The sequence below is a fragment of the Sinohyriopsis cumingii genome, chromosome 17 (genome assembly GCF_028554795.1).
Source record: "Sinohyriopsis cumingii isolate HCF-2022 chromosome 17, ASM2855479v2, whole genome shotgun sequence".
NCBI classification, from domain to species: Eukaryota; Metazoa; Mollusca; class Bivalvia; order Unionida; family Unionidae; genus Sinohyriopsis; species Sinohyriopsis cumingii.
Genome location: NC_142977.1, coordinates 99328069 through 99344766, shown reverse-complemented (window position 1 = coordinate 99344766; position 16698 = coordinate 99328069). Strand labels below are relative to the sequence as shown.

Sequence of the window (16698 nt, the reverse complement as noted above, 5' to 3'; positions counted from 1 at the left end):
TTATATTTTTTACTTAGTTGTTGCAAGCTGTTTTGGGCATCTTTTTGCAAGTACATGGAGAATAAATCTGACTTCGCCTAATTACCCTAACTCGTATGAAAACAACCTACGCTGTTATTGGACAATACAAGGCCAGATTAATTCCACAATCGCCATACGAATAATCGATATCAACCTCGAACATAGCACAGATTGTTCTGATGATTATCTGAAAATACGTCTAGGTAAGAATGTTAAGAACGAGTTGGTGTACTTCAATGTGATATCATTCGTTGTTGACAGACTATATTTCAATCTTTCCTGTGAAAGGTTAAATTGTGCTTTTTAAAACTCTTTTTTAACTGCTTTTATTTAGAATATGTAGAAGCACTTTGCCGTCTGAAATGGCAATGTGTGTTTAATCTTAGGGAAATGAACCTGCTGTTCATTACAATACTGAATAATATAGGATTACGATAATCATAGCCACTCTTTCCATGACATATATTGTGATTATATTGCATTCCACATATTATTCGATATACTAATAATAATGCTCATAAAATCTACGATACAGCCATTAAATCTAAAATCTGGACGGAATGGATAACATATATGTGATAATTAATTCATCTCGGCGTGCACGTCAACATCAATAATTTTCAGTAAGTCTATTTATTTTGTTCAGAAATTTGCAAATGATTGGTAACATGTAAATAATATCACCATAGTACGTAAGGGAAGAAATATATATACCTAGAAAATAACAAAATGTCTGTCTGTTTTAAAGAGAAAGTGCAAAGAACAAATGTAGATATACTATGGAATAATGTTGGACAAAACTTCACATCCATCTTCATTTGAACAGATATAATGCTATGCATTCTTACAGGTAGATATAACGATTTGGAGACCGATAGAATTTGCACCAAGGACAATGCAGACTTGATCTTCGTCTCGAGGTCGAACAAAGCAGATGTCATTTTCTTCACAGATGGAACACAAACGAGTAGAGGTTTTTTACTCCAGTATCATGCAGGTACATGTCAACTTTTAGATAATACTGAACATTTTAATTTCTCTGATAGTTTAAAACTTGAATATAATCGTACCGTATGCGTCAAATATACTTAAATCTTCCATATCTCTCATTTTCATTATATAACCCGAATGAAATTCAAATCCAATACAATGTCCGTAACGTAGGTAGTCCGATAATTACTTACCTTGTATACTTTGACATATTTATTCGTTTATGTATGTTTATTTAGTTAGGAGCTGTGGTGGATATCTGACAGCAGAGACATGGCCTAAATCTTTGAACTCAACAAATTATCCATACCAATATGAAAACAACTTATACTGCCACTGGACCATTGAAGCGAGAAGGAGTTATATAATTTCCATCAATATTACATATATTGATATCGAGAAAAATACGGAGTGTTCAAAAGACTATCTTCAAATATATCTGGGTAGGTAAAGCAAAATCTTAAATGATATCTAATCGACATCGTTGAATGTTCATTTTAAGGTACAGAATAATTTGGTTATTTTAGCGTCCAAACAATGAACTCGAGATCAAAATTCTTTAAATTTTTTTATTAATATAGAAAAGCATGAATATCACGTCATTACATGAATTGTACATTGTCTGACACAAGGATATATCGCTATACAAATGATAATAAAGCGTTGTTATAAAAAACGATGCGACGAAGATAGTCAATGTGATTAAAATATCGATATATAGCACAGATCTTTTCAAAGATTTCTACAGAAATAATAATCATTATTTGTTGTGATTCGACTGCAACGTCATGGCCGATCATTATTTTCTGATAACAGGTCGAAGATCAAACGAAATATTAAGCTCTATGACAGGTATTATTTTACACACTAGGTCTTCAAATTGAGCATGACCTATAACTTGATTCAGGCCAAATGTCAAGACCAAAATGTACAATTTGCCTATTGCGCAGATGATGGCTAATGGTCGATTTACTCGATTAATTGCAAAAGCATTAAATCATTTAAACGCTGACGTGTCTACCTTTTTTCAGGTAACATTACTCTTTTGGAAACCGATAAGATTTGCGGAGACATCAGTACCAATTCGTATTTTCTCTCAATGTCGAACGATGCTGATGTCATTTTTGTCACAGATGGTTCAACAACGAAAACCGGATTTTCATTGCAATATCAGGAAGGTAATGATTAATTATTTTGAAACGTTCAAATTATAAACGTGAAAATCAATAAAAGGCAGTAATAGGATGATTGATGATTCCAAGCCTGATGTGCAAGCAACAGGAAAACAATAAAATTGAGAGGATAATATGATACTCCAAGACGCATCGTTAAGTATAAGTCGACTACACAAAGATTGGAACAATCTGTAAATGCAACATGAATGGATAGCCAAGTACAGATACGAGAAAGCAAGAGAGGTTATAAGTCTCATAATGATCAACAGTAGTTGCAGATGTGGCGAATTTTAAAATGAGTGAAAAATAAATGTACTTTAGATCCCATTATTTTGATAATTTTACAGCAGTTCCATCATTATTAGATTTGTCACTCTTAACAAGTTGATAGTCGTACTTATGCCTTCAATACTGTAGCACCGGAATCGAGATCTAAATGCAGTATTTATTTTAGAATTTAGATTCTGGTAATGGGATCTAAGATATATGTTTTAGAGAAAGCATTCAAGAGAATATAAATATTAATTGCAGGCGTCTCTAGTTACAAACTATCCACCGGAACTATTGAAACCCCCAAAACAAACAACAAACAAAAACGGAAGAATTACACTATGCAGTTACTTTCAGATCAAGGGTCTAAAGGATTCCTGTATGTTTATATCTTTGTTCCATCTTGATTTATCCGCTGAATGTTTGGAAAATAGTTGCAATCTGCTATTAGCAACAAAGTGTTTGCATATTAATATAATACCACAGTTAACTTAATGATAATAATAATACTAATAATAATAACAGTAGCATTTAATTGTTTGATCACAACAACCAATAGTATTACAGAAAGTCAAGAATGAAGATTACAGTGATGCAAGGAATATTACATCGAAAGGCCACCTTGAATATTTTAGCAAGACTGGAATGTAAATGGAGAATAATGATGGGTGATGAAGAAACTAAATGTATATTAATGATTGAATTTAATCGTTTCAATTATTCAATTACTTCTATGTCGATGAATCCTAAGATTAAATTTTGATATAGTTTCTAAGAATATATATATATATATATATATATATATATATATATATATATATATATATATATATATATATATATATATATATATATAATCTATCTATTGAAATTTGAATCTCAATATGTATCATGCCGGGAAATAGAAAGCCAGACAAGGAATTATTTTTTTTCCTTATTTGACCTTTATATTTTTTACTTAGTTGTTGCAAGCTGTTTTGGGCATCTTTTTGCAAGTACATGGACAATAAATCTGACTTCGCCTAATTACCCTAACTCGTATGAAAACAACCTACGCTGTTATTGGACAATACAAGGCCAGATTAATTCCACAATCGCCATACGAATAATCGATATCAACCTCGAACAAAGCACAGATTGTTCTGATGATTATCTGAAAATACGTCTAGGTAAGAATGTTAAGAACGAGTTGGTGTACTTCAATGTGATATCATTCGTTGTTGACAGACTATATTTCAATCTTTCCTGTGAAAGGTTAAATTGTGCTTTTTAAAACTCTTTTTTAACTGCTTTTATTTAGAATATGTAGAAGCACTTTGCCGTCTGAAATGGCAATGTGTGTTTAATCTTAGGGAAATGAACCTGCTGTTCATTACAATACTGAATAATATAGGATTACGATAATCATAGCCACTCTTTCCATGACATATATTGTGATTATATTGCATTCCACATATTATTCGATATACTAATAATAATGCTCATAAAATCTACGATACAGCCATTAAATCTAAAATCTGGACGGAATGGATAACATATATGTGATAATTAATTCATCTCGGCGTGCACGTCAACATCAATAATTTTCAGTAAGTCTATTTATTTTGTTCAGAAATTTGCAAATGATTGGTAACATGTAAATAATATCACCATAGTACGTAAGGGAAGAAATATATATACCTAGAAAATAACAAAATATCTGTCTGTTTTAAAGAGAAAGTGCAAAGAACAAATGTAGATATACTATGGAATAATGTTGGACAAAACTTCACATCCATCTTCATTTGAACAGATATAATGCTGTGCATTCTTACAGGTAGTTATAACGATTTGGAGACCTATAGAATTTGCACCAAGGACAATGCAGACTTGATCTTCGTCTCGAGGTCGAACAAAGCAGATGTCATTTTCTTCACAGATGGAACACAAACGAGTAGAGGTTTTTTACTCCAGTATCATGCAGGTACATGTCAACTTTTAGATAATACTGAACACTTTAATTTCTCTGATAGTTTAAAACTTGAATATAATCGTACCGTATGCGTCAAATATAGTTAAATCTTCCAAATCTCTCATTTTCATTATATAACCCGAATGAAATTCAAATCCAATACAATGTCCGTAACGTAGGTAGTCCGATAATTACTTACCTTGTATACTTTGACATATTTATTCGTTTATGTATGTTTATTTAGTTAGAAGCTGTGGCGGATATCTGACAGCAGAGACATGGCCTAAATCTTTGAACTCAACAAATTATCCATACCAATATGAAAACAACTTATACTGCCACTGGACCATTGAAGCGAGAAGGAGTTATATAATTTCCATCAATATTACATATATTGATATCGAGAAAAATACGGAGTGTTCAAAAGACTATCTTCAAATATATCTGGGTAGGTAAAGCAAAATCTTAAATGATATCTAATCGACATCGTTGAATGTTCATTTTAAGGTACAGAATAATTTGGTTATTTTAGCGTCCAAACAATGAACTCGAGATCAAAATTCTTTAACTTTTTTTATTAATATAGAAAAGCATGAATATCACGACATGACATGAATTGTATATTGTCTGACACAAGGATATATCGCTATACAAATGATAATAAAGCATTGTTGCAAAAAAACGATGCGACGAGAATAGTCAATGTAATTAAAATATCGATATATAGCACAGATCTTTTCAAAGATTTCTACAGAAATAATAATCATTATTTGTTGTGATTCGACTGCAACGTCATGGCCGATCATTATTTTCTGATAACAGATCGAAGATCAAACGAAATATTAAGCTCTATGACAGGTATTATTTTACACACTAGGTCTTCAAATTGAGCATGACCTATAACTTGATTCAGGCCAAATGTCAAGACCAAAATGTACAATTTGCCTATTGCGCAGATGATTGCTAATGGTCGATTTACTCGATTAATTGCAAAAGCATTAAATCATTTAAACGCTGACGTGTCTACCTTTTTTCAGGTAACATTACTCTTTTGGAGACCGATAAGATTTGCGGAGACATCAGTACCAATTCGTATTTTCTCTCAATGTCGAACGATGCTGATGTCATTTTTGTCACAGATGGTTCAACAACGAAAACCGGATTTTCATTGCAATATCAGGAAGGTAATGATTAATTATTTTGCAACGTTCAAATTATAAACGTGAAAATCAATAAAGGACAGTAATAGGATGATTGATGATTCCAAGCCTGATGTGCAAGCAACAGGAAAACAGTAAAATTGAGAGGATAATATGATACTCCAAGACGCATCGTTAAGTATAAATTGACTACACAAAGATTGGAAAAATCTGTAAATGCAACATGAATGGATAGCCAAGTACAGATACGAGAAAGCAAGAGATGTTATAAGTCTCATAATGATCAACAGTAGTTGCAGATATGGCGAATTTTAAAATGAGTGAAAAATAAATGTACTTTAGATCCCATTATTTTGATAATTTTACAGCAGTTCCATCATTATTAGATTTGTCAATCTTAACAAGTTGATAGTCGTACTTATGCCTTCAATACTGTAGCACCGGAATCGAGATCTAAATGCAGTATTTATTTTAGAATTTAGATTCTGGTAATGGGATCTAAGATATATGTTTTAGAGAAAGCATACAAGAGAATATAAATATTAATTGCAGCCATCTCTATTTACAAACTATCCACCGGAACTTTTGAAACCCCCAAAACAAACAACAATCAAAAACGGAAGAATTAAACTATGCAGTTACTTTCAGATCAAGGGTCTAAATGATTTCTGTATGTTTACATCTTTGTTCCATCTTGATTCATCCCCTGAATGTTTGGAAAATAGGTGCAATCTGCTATTAGCAACAAAGTGTTTGTATATTAATATAATACCACAGTTAACTTAATGATTATAATAATAACAATAGCAATAATATGTAATTGTTTGATCATAATAACTATTACTATTACATAAAGTCAAGAATGAAGATTACAGAGATGGAAGGAATGTTACATCGAAAAGGCCACCTTGAATATTTTAGCAAGACTGGAATGTAAATGGAGACCAATGATGAGAGTTGAAGAAACTAAATATATATTAATGATTGAATTTAATCGTTTCAATTATTCAGTTAATGCTATGTCGATAAATACTAAGATTAAATTTATATATATATATATATATATATATATATATATATATATATATATATATATATATATATATATATATATATATATATATATATATATATATATATCAAAGGGATGTAGCTTAATTGTTTTATTGCTTCTGATACAACCTGGTACAATCATTTGTTGTCATTCGACAGGTTTTTAGCAGAAATGAAATATTTTGTTGTCCATATTATGCAAAAAGGAACAAATATATCAATTTGTTTCCAAAGCGACAAAATCTTTACGCATTGTATATTATGGTACTTTGTATCAAATATCCACATAAATTACTTTACGATACTGCCAATATTAAATAGATAGGAATATAAGATATATGAATTAACCACGTCCTCTCAGGCAGCCGTTAGATTGTCACTAAATGTAGGAAAAGCTATTAAGCTAGTCTTTCTCTGAAAGATCTTAAATGATACTGCAATACTCTTAAATTACCATTTACGGTACTGATCAAGAGAATCCTCTTAAATTACATTTTACGGTGAATGATAAGAAGAATAGGACCAAACTTGAAATAAGGTGTGATCGTATAAAAATTATTTATGTCTACACAAACGATGGTGACTTGCTTTATTTTTTATCCCCATTTACTGGAAATGTGATAAATGTCATTATGTCACAAAAGGTTTTGTGGAATGTAAGCATGATAGGCGGAAAATATTTCAAATATATACAGATGATTGACATCTGCTGTAAAATAAAGATTCCGTTATACATAAAGCAAACATACATATACACAAATTATACTAAGCATAGTGCACAAGAGAATGTGTCAAAATTCAATTGGAAACATCTTCATATTAACGTATGGTAGCATTATTAAATAGTGCAGTTCTCCTGTCCAATATGAATTTTGATAGAATTAATATAAAGTTTTATTTGATGTTTTGAAAACTGATCCGATATTGGTAGGCAACGTGTTACGACTCTAATTTATTAAACTAAGAAATAAAACAAGCGAGAATAGGTAGCCTTTGTTAAATTGAAGAAATAATCAATTTCCCTCAAAATAAAAAGTGATACTTTAAAGAGAACTTACGGTATTGTGAATTAAATCCTAAATAGTCGAAAACGGTCTATCACAAGTCCAAATGTATATATCCAATTTTAATAGTAATGTACCAATACCTCGGAATGCGGCGATGTGATAAGATTCCTGATGTGACACAATAATATAATACAAAATGTCCTTGAACGAATTCACAATAATTCCAAATTAATGTTTTTATACAAAATTATTATACACCACCTTAACATCTAGTGAATAATTTAAATAAATAAATCCTCTCCAATCTTAAAAGTAACACTGCCTAAATTGATTCCACTAAGACAAATGTTATGTATGGAAATACTAATTATAAGTTAACAATTATATTCTTAAGGTAAGAAAGTAAGAAAAACAGGACGATCGGTATTTTAGGATCAGCTTTGTAAACAGCTTGCTTCTAGAATACTGTGAATTTCCAAAATATTTTCCTTCAACTCAGAATCTGTAAATATGTTTACCTTCAAGTAATAATGATCTTAAATGCAATCTACGATAATAGACAATATAAGCAATGTAATATTTCGCTTACAAAATACAGAACATTAGTCAGGTAGGATCAACTCCTACCCTCAGTGATGGATAAATGCCAGTAACATATTACAAATGAATGATACATAGCATATAATAATGGACAATAGCCAACAGAGAAATTAAATATATTTGACAAACGTTTATATAAATGATAATGGGGAATACAAATTGGCTGAAGACGGTTGACTACATTCTATAATATTTCTCGCAAGCGCCCGTGAGAATTTGAAAGCGTTTCGATAGATATCAACTCACCAGGGAAGATTTCTTTGTATTTAGGTACATGTCAAATTGGTGAGCGATGACAGATCCACATATATGTCTTCTTTCAAGTTGTTCTAAAATACAATATTCTAAATTTCCATTGATCTCTAGAATCAAAATTAACAATTTTGTAAACTTAATGATCAAAAATGTCTTTGATCTGGATTTGATTAATTTTATGTCTGTTTTGCAATTAAATTAGCTTAAAAATGATCCACTGAGGACGATTTCAAATATGACTATCTTTTTGTCAAAGAAATTATGGAAGCATATTAAAGTAGTACTATATATATATATATATATATATATATATATATATATATATATATATATATATATATATATATATATATACCACTTTAAAATGCTTTCATAATTTCTTTGTATATATATATATATATATATATATATATATATATATATATATATATATATATATATATATACACAATTTGCATTGTTTGTTTTCTAGCACTTTAAAACATTTGTATTTAATTATATTCAATGGATAATATTGTATTATGGATCTGAAGTTGTCCAAAATCTAGTGCATTTCCACCTGACGTGAATCGCTGATTTTGAAAAACTTGTGTAAATAGGAAATGCATAGCAAATATCTTTTCTATTAGTAATGGTTAGATAATGATTTTCACTCTTTTCTATTACTCCTTTAAACCCACGCAGTTGTAACATATATCTATCTATCTATCTATCTATCTATCTATCTATCTATCTATATATATATATATATATATATATATATATATATATATATATATATATATATATATATATATATATATATATATATATATATATATATATATATATATATAAACAATGTATGATATGTCATCTATCTAGAGAACCTTGAGGCCGAATATTTAAGATGTTTGAAAATTACAGGTAAGAAAAAGAATTATTTATTTCATTGGTTGTCCTTTTTATATATTTACGTAGTTGATCCAAGCTGTATTGGGAATCTTACTGCCTATAGATGGAGAAAAACTCTGACTTCACCTAATTACCCTAACCTGTACGAAAACAACCTACGCTGTTTTTGGACAATACATGCACCTATTAATTCCAGAATCGTCATTAGAATAACATATATCGACCTCGAACAAACCACAGATTGCTCTTATGATTATCTGAAGATACTTCTAGGTAAGGATGTTAAAAACGAGTGGGTGCACTTTAGTGTGATGTAATTCTTTGGTGACAGACTATATTTCATTTTTTAAGGTTAAATTTTGCTTTTGAGAATTCCTTTTTAACCGTCTTGCTTTAGAATATGTAGAAGCACATTCCAGTCAGAAATGGCAATGTGTATCTACTTTTATAGGAATGAACTGGCTTGGCAGTAGAATGCTTTCAATAGAGTAGGATTACGATTATTATTGCTACTCTTTCTCAGTGACATATGATTATATTGCATTCCACATATTTAGATGATAACTATTCAGAATACAAATAAATTCTACTATACTGCCTTTAAGTCTGGGTAACATATAATTGATAAAAAGCACCCTGATCAGTACAATGATGGGGTTGTAATTCACCTCGGCGTTCATGGGAACACCTCATATGTTTCAGTAACTTTATTTATTGTGTTTACTAAATTCGGCAATGATTGCTAAAAATGTAAATGTTGCAATGAAAGCGTTTATGTAGGAAGACAAATTCTACTTAGAAAATAGCATAAAGCCTGTTTTAAGCAAACGTACAAAGAGAGCAACTATAGATATGTACAAAAACGAATTTAATACTTGCGTGATACAATGATGTTTCATCAAGATTCACATTCATCTTTATTTGATTGACGTAGACATGTCGATTTTTGCAGGCAGCAATAACGATTTGGAGACCGATAGAATTTGCAGGAAGAATAATAATACAAACTTGATCTTCATCTCGAGGTCCAACAAAGCAGCTGTTATTTTCGTAACCGACGGATCAGGGACGAGTAGAGGCTTTTCACTCCAATATGAATCAGGTACATGTCAACATTTAGATAATACTGAACATTTTAATTTGAAACTTGCACTTTTATGGAAACTTTATTCGAAAGAAATTACGTATACAGGAATATAAGATATATAAATTAACCATGTCCTCTCGTGTAGCCGTTAGATTGTCACTAAATGTAGGAAATGGCTATTAAACTACTTTTTCTCTAAAAGATCTTAAATGATACTGCAATATCCCCTTAAATTACCATTCACGGTAATGATCAAGAGAATTGGAACAAAAGCGAAGCATAGAGTTATCGTATAGAGTTATTTAAATATACACAAACGATGATGATCAGCCTAAATTGATCCCAATATACTGCAAAAGTGATGAATGCCTTTATGTCACAAAATATGAAGTGGAATGTAAGAATAAATGGCGGAAAACTTTGTAATGAAAGCACATGAGATACATACAGAGCAGTTACAGCTACTGTAAAATACAGACCCCATGATTACAAATAGCGCAAACGAGATTTACACAAATTCTTGGAACAAAGTGAACAACAAATTGTGCCCGACTTTGATTGAAAACATCTGTATGTTAATTTCTTTCAAGATTTTTGAATAGTGCAGTTTTGCTGTCCAACATGACCATTGATACAGAATTACAATATTTTCATATGACATTTTGAAAACTGCACAAAAGATTGGAAGGTCTTTAAAGTGGTTTGACTCTAGTGTCATAAACTAAATAATATATAAGAGCGAGAACCTACAGGTTTTGTAAAATTGAAGAAATAATTGATTTTCCTAGAATACAAAGGGTAAATTTAAAAAGAACTTACATTTATTATGAATTAAATTCAAATAGTTATAAACCTTCTATCGCAAGTCCAAAGTATCGAACATTCCAAATAAATTCTAGTAGGATTCCGAACAATTTCCAGTTTTGATTCTGTTGTACCAATAACCTGGAATGCGGCGAGGTGAAAAGAGTTTTGATGTGACACAATGATATAATCCAAAATGTTCTTAAATGAATTCATAATAATTATCGGGAAAATATTATCATGCAGCTTGTAATTCTAGTGCTTAATTTTAATTAATAAATAAATCATCTCCAATCGTAACAGAAACACAGCTTAAATTTATTCCACTAAGGCTAATGGTAAGATATGGAATGAATAATTATGAAGTGAACATTTATATTGAAAGATAATACACCATAACAGAACCAGGACGATTAGTCAGCCAGGATCTACTGCTACCTTTAGTTTGGACAAGGTCAGTTACGTAATACAATTAAATGTTCATAGCAAATAATCATGGACAAAAACCAACACAGATTATAAAGTAAATATAGTTTATATAGATGACAATAATGAATGAAACGTGGCTGAAGACCATTGAGAATATTTGTAATTTTTTATGGTGAGCAATTGACATAATTTGAAAACGTTTCGATAGAAATCATCATAAAAGCGAAGATTGTGTTTAGCACGTAGGCATATGTCAAATTGGTGTGAGATGTCAAAACCACATATACTTCTTCTTCTTCACCTTGTACTAAAACACAATTTTCTAAGTATCTTTCGATCTCTAGAATGATAATGAATAATTTTGTAAACTTTATGGTTAAAACTGTCCTTGAAACGGACGTGTTGAATTCTCTGTCTGCGTTTAATTTATGTATAATGTTTCTACCCAAAACTATTTAATGTGATATTACGATATCCCAACAACTATAGTTGCGAATATTAAGTACTAAAATAGATTTATGTGTCTGTTATATATTGAAATGAAATTTGTCATTTTTTATATCTTCTTTTGACCATTTACATTTGGCTATCTTACTTACAAAGACTTTAAAATGGTGGAAAAATGTATTTAAAATAAAAAGAAAACACATGTTAAACCCTAAACAGATATGGTAAAAGACTGCTATATATGCGAAACTAAATGTAAATCCAAATCATAGGTTGATGAGTAAGTTCCCGGAATAAATATTAAAACAACTTCTCTTTCATCAGAGTGGAAATTGGTACATTCTACAGAATGAGTTACACAAGAACTAAAATTTCATTTCAATTCAATTAATCCGAACAGAGCTGAACATGCTATCTAATGTTAAAGTCCATAATATATTTCTATTAGGTCCAAGTGGGTTACCAAATCCATCAAAATAACAAGATCGCTGTGACAAGATATTATTTTAGTAAATCAGTCTGTTGCAAAATAAATTTGCTGATCATAATGTTATTAAATCCATTCAATGCAAACTATAAACAGGCATCTGTTAAATCTAGTTAATACTAATTATAAACAGGCATCTGTTCTTGGAAAGATGGGTCTGATGTTACGAACTGCACCTTTGGCTCGGATACACCACTACAGGTAGTAAAATTATGATAATACATTGATTCTAAAGAAACTATATTGTATATTACCTAATTTATAGCAAGGGCGATTTCACAATTGCATTGATAACTGAAGGATAAGAATCAAGTTTATTCTATAGTTTAGAAGTTTTATGACTTGACATAACAGAGCAGAAAGTATGGGTTGTTTAAGCACATTTATGTTTATTGTAGGAGAGCTGTGGTTTGTATGTGTATAAGACTCTTAGCAAACTAATCCAATATGGTTTGGGAATTATATGCCGGAGTATAATGCAGACTGTTGACACTTTCCTAGCAAAACTTTCAAGTATTAAATTAATCTTCTTCTACTGCTCCCGCTTCTCCATCCTCTCTCTGTCTCTCTCTCACTCTCCATCCTCTCTATCTCTCTCTTCAAGTACAGCACCACCTCAAACAGCAATGCACGGAAATAAGGGTACTTATTCCCAAATATAATTGAAGTCTTCTCTCTGTCTATTTATCTTCAAGTGCTTGTTACAGCCTAATTATATTTGCTGTGTCCATGGAATGGAACCAAACTATAATTCACAATCTTAGTAAATTAATTCTTAAATATCCTTTTGTTATCATAAGCATGTATGCACTTACACAATTTTTATTTACTATCCACAAATCTTTTTGACACAATAAATAACTCCTCCTTTTAGCACAATGGTTTCGATGCAGAAACGGGAGGAAAACGTTGGCATAAAATAATTCGGGCCAATGTCTTATCGGGCCAAAAACATGTTTCCCAAAAGTAGGTATACAAAATAATTTGTTTTCCGACAAAACATTTTTCTCTCAATTTAGAATGGATCAGACTTCGTGAAAAGACCTTTTGAGAAGAAATTAATAACCACTCAGAAGCCACAGGAAACAGGTATACAAAACTCATTTCGGTCTTTATACTTTATTAAACTCTAGGGATCAGAGATCTGTCAGATAATGATTTTTGTAATTTACAATTATTAGCAGGATCGTTGCGTTGTACATATTAACTTCTGAATCTTTAAAATTTTCAAGCTGTTCAACAAAACATGTATATATATATATATATATATATATATATATATATATATATATATATATATATATATATATATATATATATATATATAATTGTGACTCTATTAAAATCTCATGGAGGTGAATTTGATATGCCTTATCTTTTGTTTACTTGACAGTAACTTGGATTATAATATCTGTAGTGGCTGTCGTCGTATTATTAATCTTTGTTGGACTCTACTGTTGGTTTCGTCGCCGAAGACTGCAAACTCAAAGGTAATACCGTTTAATTAGTCTGCAAAAAATATTATACACTTTTATAAATACGTTAAGATCTATATACAATAGATAAAATACAATTTTCAGTTTTATATTATTTTCCTAATGATGCAAACTCTCTGATTTTTATGTTTGATTTTGTTAATAGAAGTAAGGGGGTCGTGATCGCTGAATACAGTAATCGGAGAAGTGCTGCTGAGTCAATATGAAAATGCCAAACATCACTTCTCGATTGCGGAATAATTTTTCTGGAGCTTGTTTAAATGTTTTAAAAAAAACCACTGGATGATCCACACCAACCCCTACATTACCTGTTTCAACATCATTTTAATTCATTGGCTGAAATCTGGAGCTGAATGACTGGAACATCTTTATATGTAGCCTTTAATTTTATCAAAAATTACTGATACTTGTCAGACCAATAAAACTTGGATTTCTTACTCCATACAGTTTTTCAGAGGCTCCGCATTTATGGAAAAATTTGAACGAATGTTCCATTAATTTTCAAACATAACCCCAAAACATCTTCGCTAGCCGATGTTTCGATATGATAATGCTATTTGCATCTTGGCGTATCGAGCATATAGTTATGTACTTCTGGTCTGTGAATTCTATTGGATGCGGCGACAAGGTACCGCATCCAATCAACATTATGTTGTTCAAATTTAAATACTACCCCATATGATCCAGACAAGAGGAACACGTAACTTGAATTGACTGATAAATAAGCATTTTTCCACTGCCGAGCCGTTTCTGTACAAATGCCTTTCATTCAAATACATCTATAATGGATTCCCTCTGGTACTTAGTCATACTTTTGATATTAACTTACAAAGCATCCTTCTTGAGTCAATTTCATCCACCATTTGCGGCCGATGTGCAATACACCACTCCTCTGTTACACGCTATTGGTTGGTTTGCATTACATATTAAGGGAAGCAACTCATGAAATCCAATAGATGTTGCTTGGACAAAGCTCTAAAGTATATGTCCGGTCCGCCAAGGTCTCGATAGGGTTATTATATCGGAACCTTGGCTAGCGAAGATGAGGTCTACAGTGGATTTGCATATCCGCATGACAGTTGCTCAAATATCCAGTTCGGCACTCTAAAATTGGATACATTATTGAGTACGTCTGATAGATATCTGCAATTTGTTTCTGAATCTAAGAATGTTAGGCAAATTTGTTTAGCAAGAATATATATTCATTCCACTTATAATGATTCCAGGGATATGACCTCAAATTATAGTCATCTTCAGATAGATACACTCTGAGACCGTTTTAACTATTGTTGAAGTTTAGCCCAGACATTTAAAAGGATAATGTAACTTTGGTTATTCAGGATAAAAAAAGGCCGTCTAACATTAGTAACGATTCAAATGCACATTTCATAGTATGTATGTGGTATTTTCACACAGAAATACTGTAAACATTTTTCCTAAACTAAATGTATGACCAGCATTGAAAATGCTATAATGATTTCGCTTTTATATTTTTAATTCTACTTCAAGGCAAGTTCAGGAGAGGCTACAAAGATCTGGCACAGAACTGCAGGAAATACAACGAACGACACGTATGGCGGTAGAAGAGCAGATTTGCCATGGAATGACAGATCTATCCAATGATTCCTCACTAATACAGTACGGCACAATAAAACTGGATAAATCATGGGTCAATTCTAATAGACTTGTACAATCTGTGTCTCAAGCGAACATTGTCAGGGAGGGAAATGTTGACCGAAATATATTTTACATTCCAAGAGCGTAACTTACAACGTCAGCATCGGATTTGAGTCATACATAATGACAATGGAAAGACAAAATTCTTACATATGGCGACGGTGGAATAAATGCATGGTTTGAGCATTTGCTTTCATCATTTTCAAGTTGAAAATATACATCGATTGCACGAAATACTTTAAATCTGAAGTTGCCTGGATCGTTTAGAAACATACGCTAGATTGAAAAGTTAGGATCATTTTTCTCCGAATATTCAAACCGTGAAGGAATCTCAGATTATATCTTCACTCGTTGAAATTGTGATATCCTAAACATGTTAAGCAAATCTTGCTTTACTTATGGTTACGCATGCTTATCGATTTGTTCAATATTGTTCGGAGTGTCCCAAATGTTGAGTTCATCAGTACAGGATCGAGGACGTTAATAACATACTATGTATTATCACAACTTCATAAATACCCTTTTAGGTTTACATGCTTCATCTTTCTTTTATGTTGTTATTATATCAATATTGCATTATCACACAACTTTTGTTCCTCTCTGTTTTGTCGCACTATTTTTAAACACAGTGAATCAAATTTTATAGCTAGGCGTGTAATTAATAGAAGGTAAAGAACTCGTTTATTGCTACTACTACTTGTCATTATCATTGTTATTGTTATTCTTATTATCAGCATTAGTATTATTCTTCTTATTATTATTGTTAATATTATTACTATTATTATTATAATTTAGACATTTAATCCACCAGCCAATATTACAAAATACAATACAATTAAATTGAGTATACACCATGGTGTATATAAATTAAATGTAATGTTTAACATCAGTATAG

At 31.1% G+C, this 16698-nt stretch overlaps 2 protein-coding genes across 2 annotated transcripts in view; both read left to right on the top strand.

Annotated features, from left to right (window-relative positions):
- Nucleotides 1–459, top strand: part of LOC149779529 (cubilin-like) — a 60846-nt gene extending 60387 nt beyond the window's left edge. The window contains exon 19 of the mRNA XM_089938436.1: nucleotides 356–459. Coding sequence (XP_089794562.1) covers nucleotides 356–459 — 104 coding nt within the window. The remainder of the gene's footprint in view (nucleotides 1–355) is intronic.
- On the top strand, nucleotides 74–16543 carry LOC149779528 (scavenger receptor cysteine-rich domain-containing protein DMBT1-like). The gene is made up of 14 exons (XM_089938646.1): nucleotides 74–224; nucleotides 872–1018; nucleotides 1251–1454; nucleotides 2043–2189; nucleotides 3419–3625; nucleotides 4273–4419; nucleotides 4652–4855; nucleotides 5445–5591; nucleotides 9443–9649; nucleotides 10329–10478; nucleotides 12764–12831; nucleotides 13650–13719; nucleotides 14024–14120; nucleotides 15636–16543. The coding sequence occupies exons 4-14, from the start codon at nucleotides 2111–2113 to the stop codon at nucleotides 15889–15891; spliced, it is 1632 nt and encodes a 543-aa protein (XP_089794772.1). The 5' UTR covers nucleotides 74–224; nucleotides 872–1018; nucleotides 1251–1454; nucleotides 2043–2110; the 3' UTR covers nucleotides 15892–16543.
- Nucleotides 16544–16698: the final 155 nt, after the last annotated feature.

What these genes read in the sequence shown, in the direction of transcription:
- LOC149779528 (XM_089938646.1), top strand. Translation starts at nt 2,111, where the DNA reads ATGTCGAACGATGCTGATGTCATTTTTGTCACAGATGGTTCAACAACG. An exon ending in TTTACTCCAGTATCATGCAG is followed by an intron (nt 4,420 to 4,651) that starts GTACATGTCAAC and finishes ATGTTTATTTAG; the next exon opens with TTAGAAGCTGTGGCGGATAT. An exon ending in TCAGAAGCCACAGGAAACAG is followed by an intron (nt 13,720 to 14,023) that starts GTATACAAAACT and finishes TTTACTTGACAG; the next exon opens with TAACTTGGATTATAATATCT.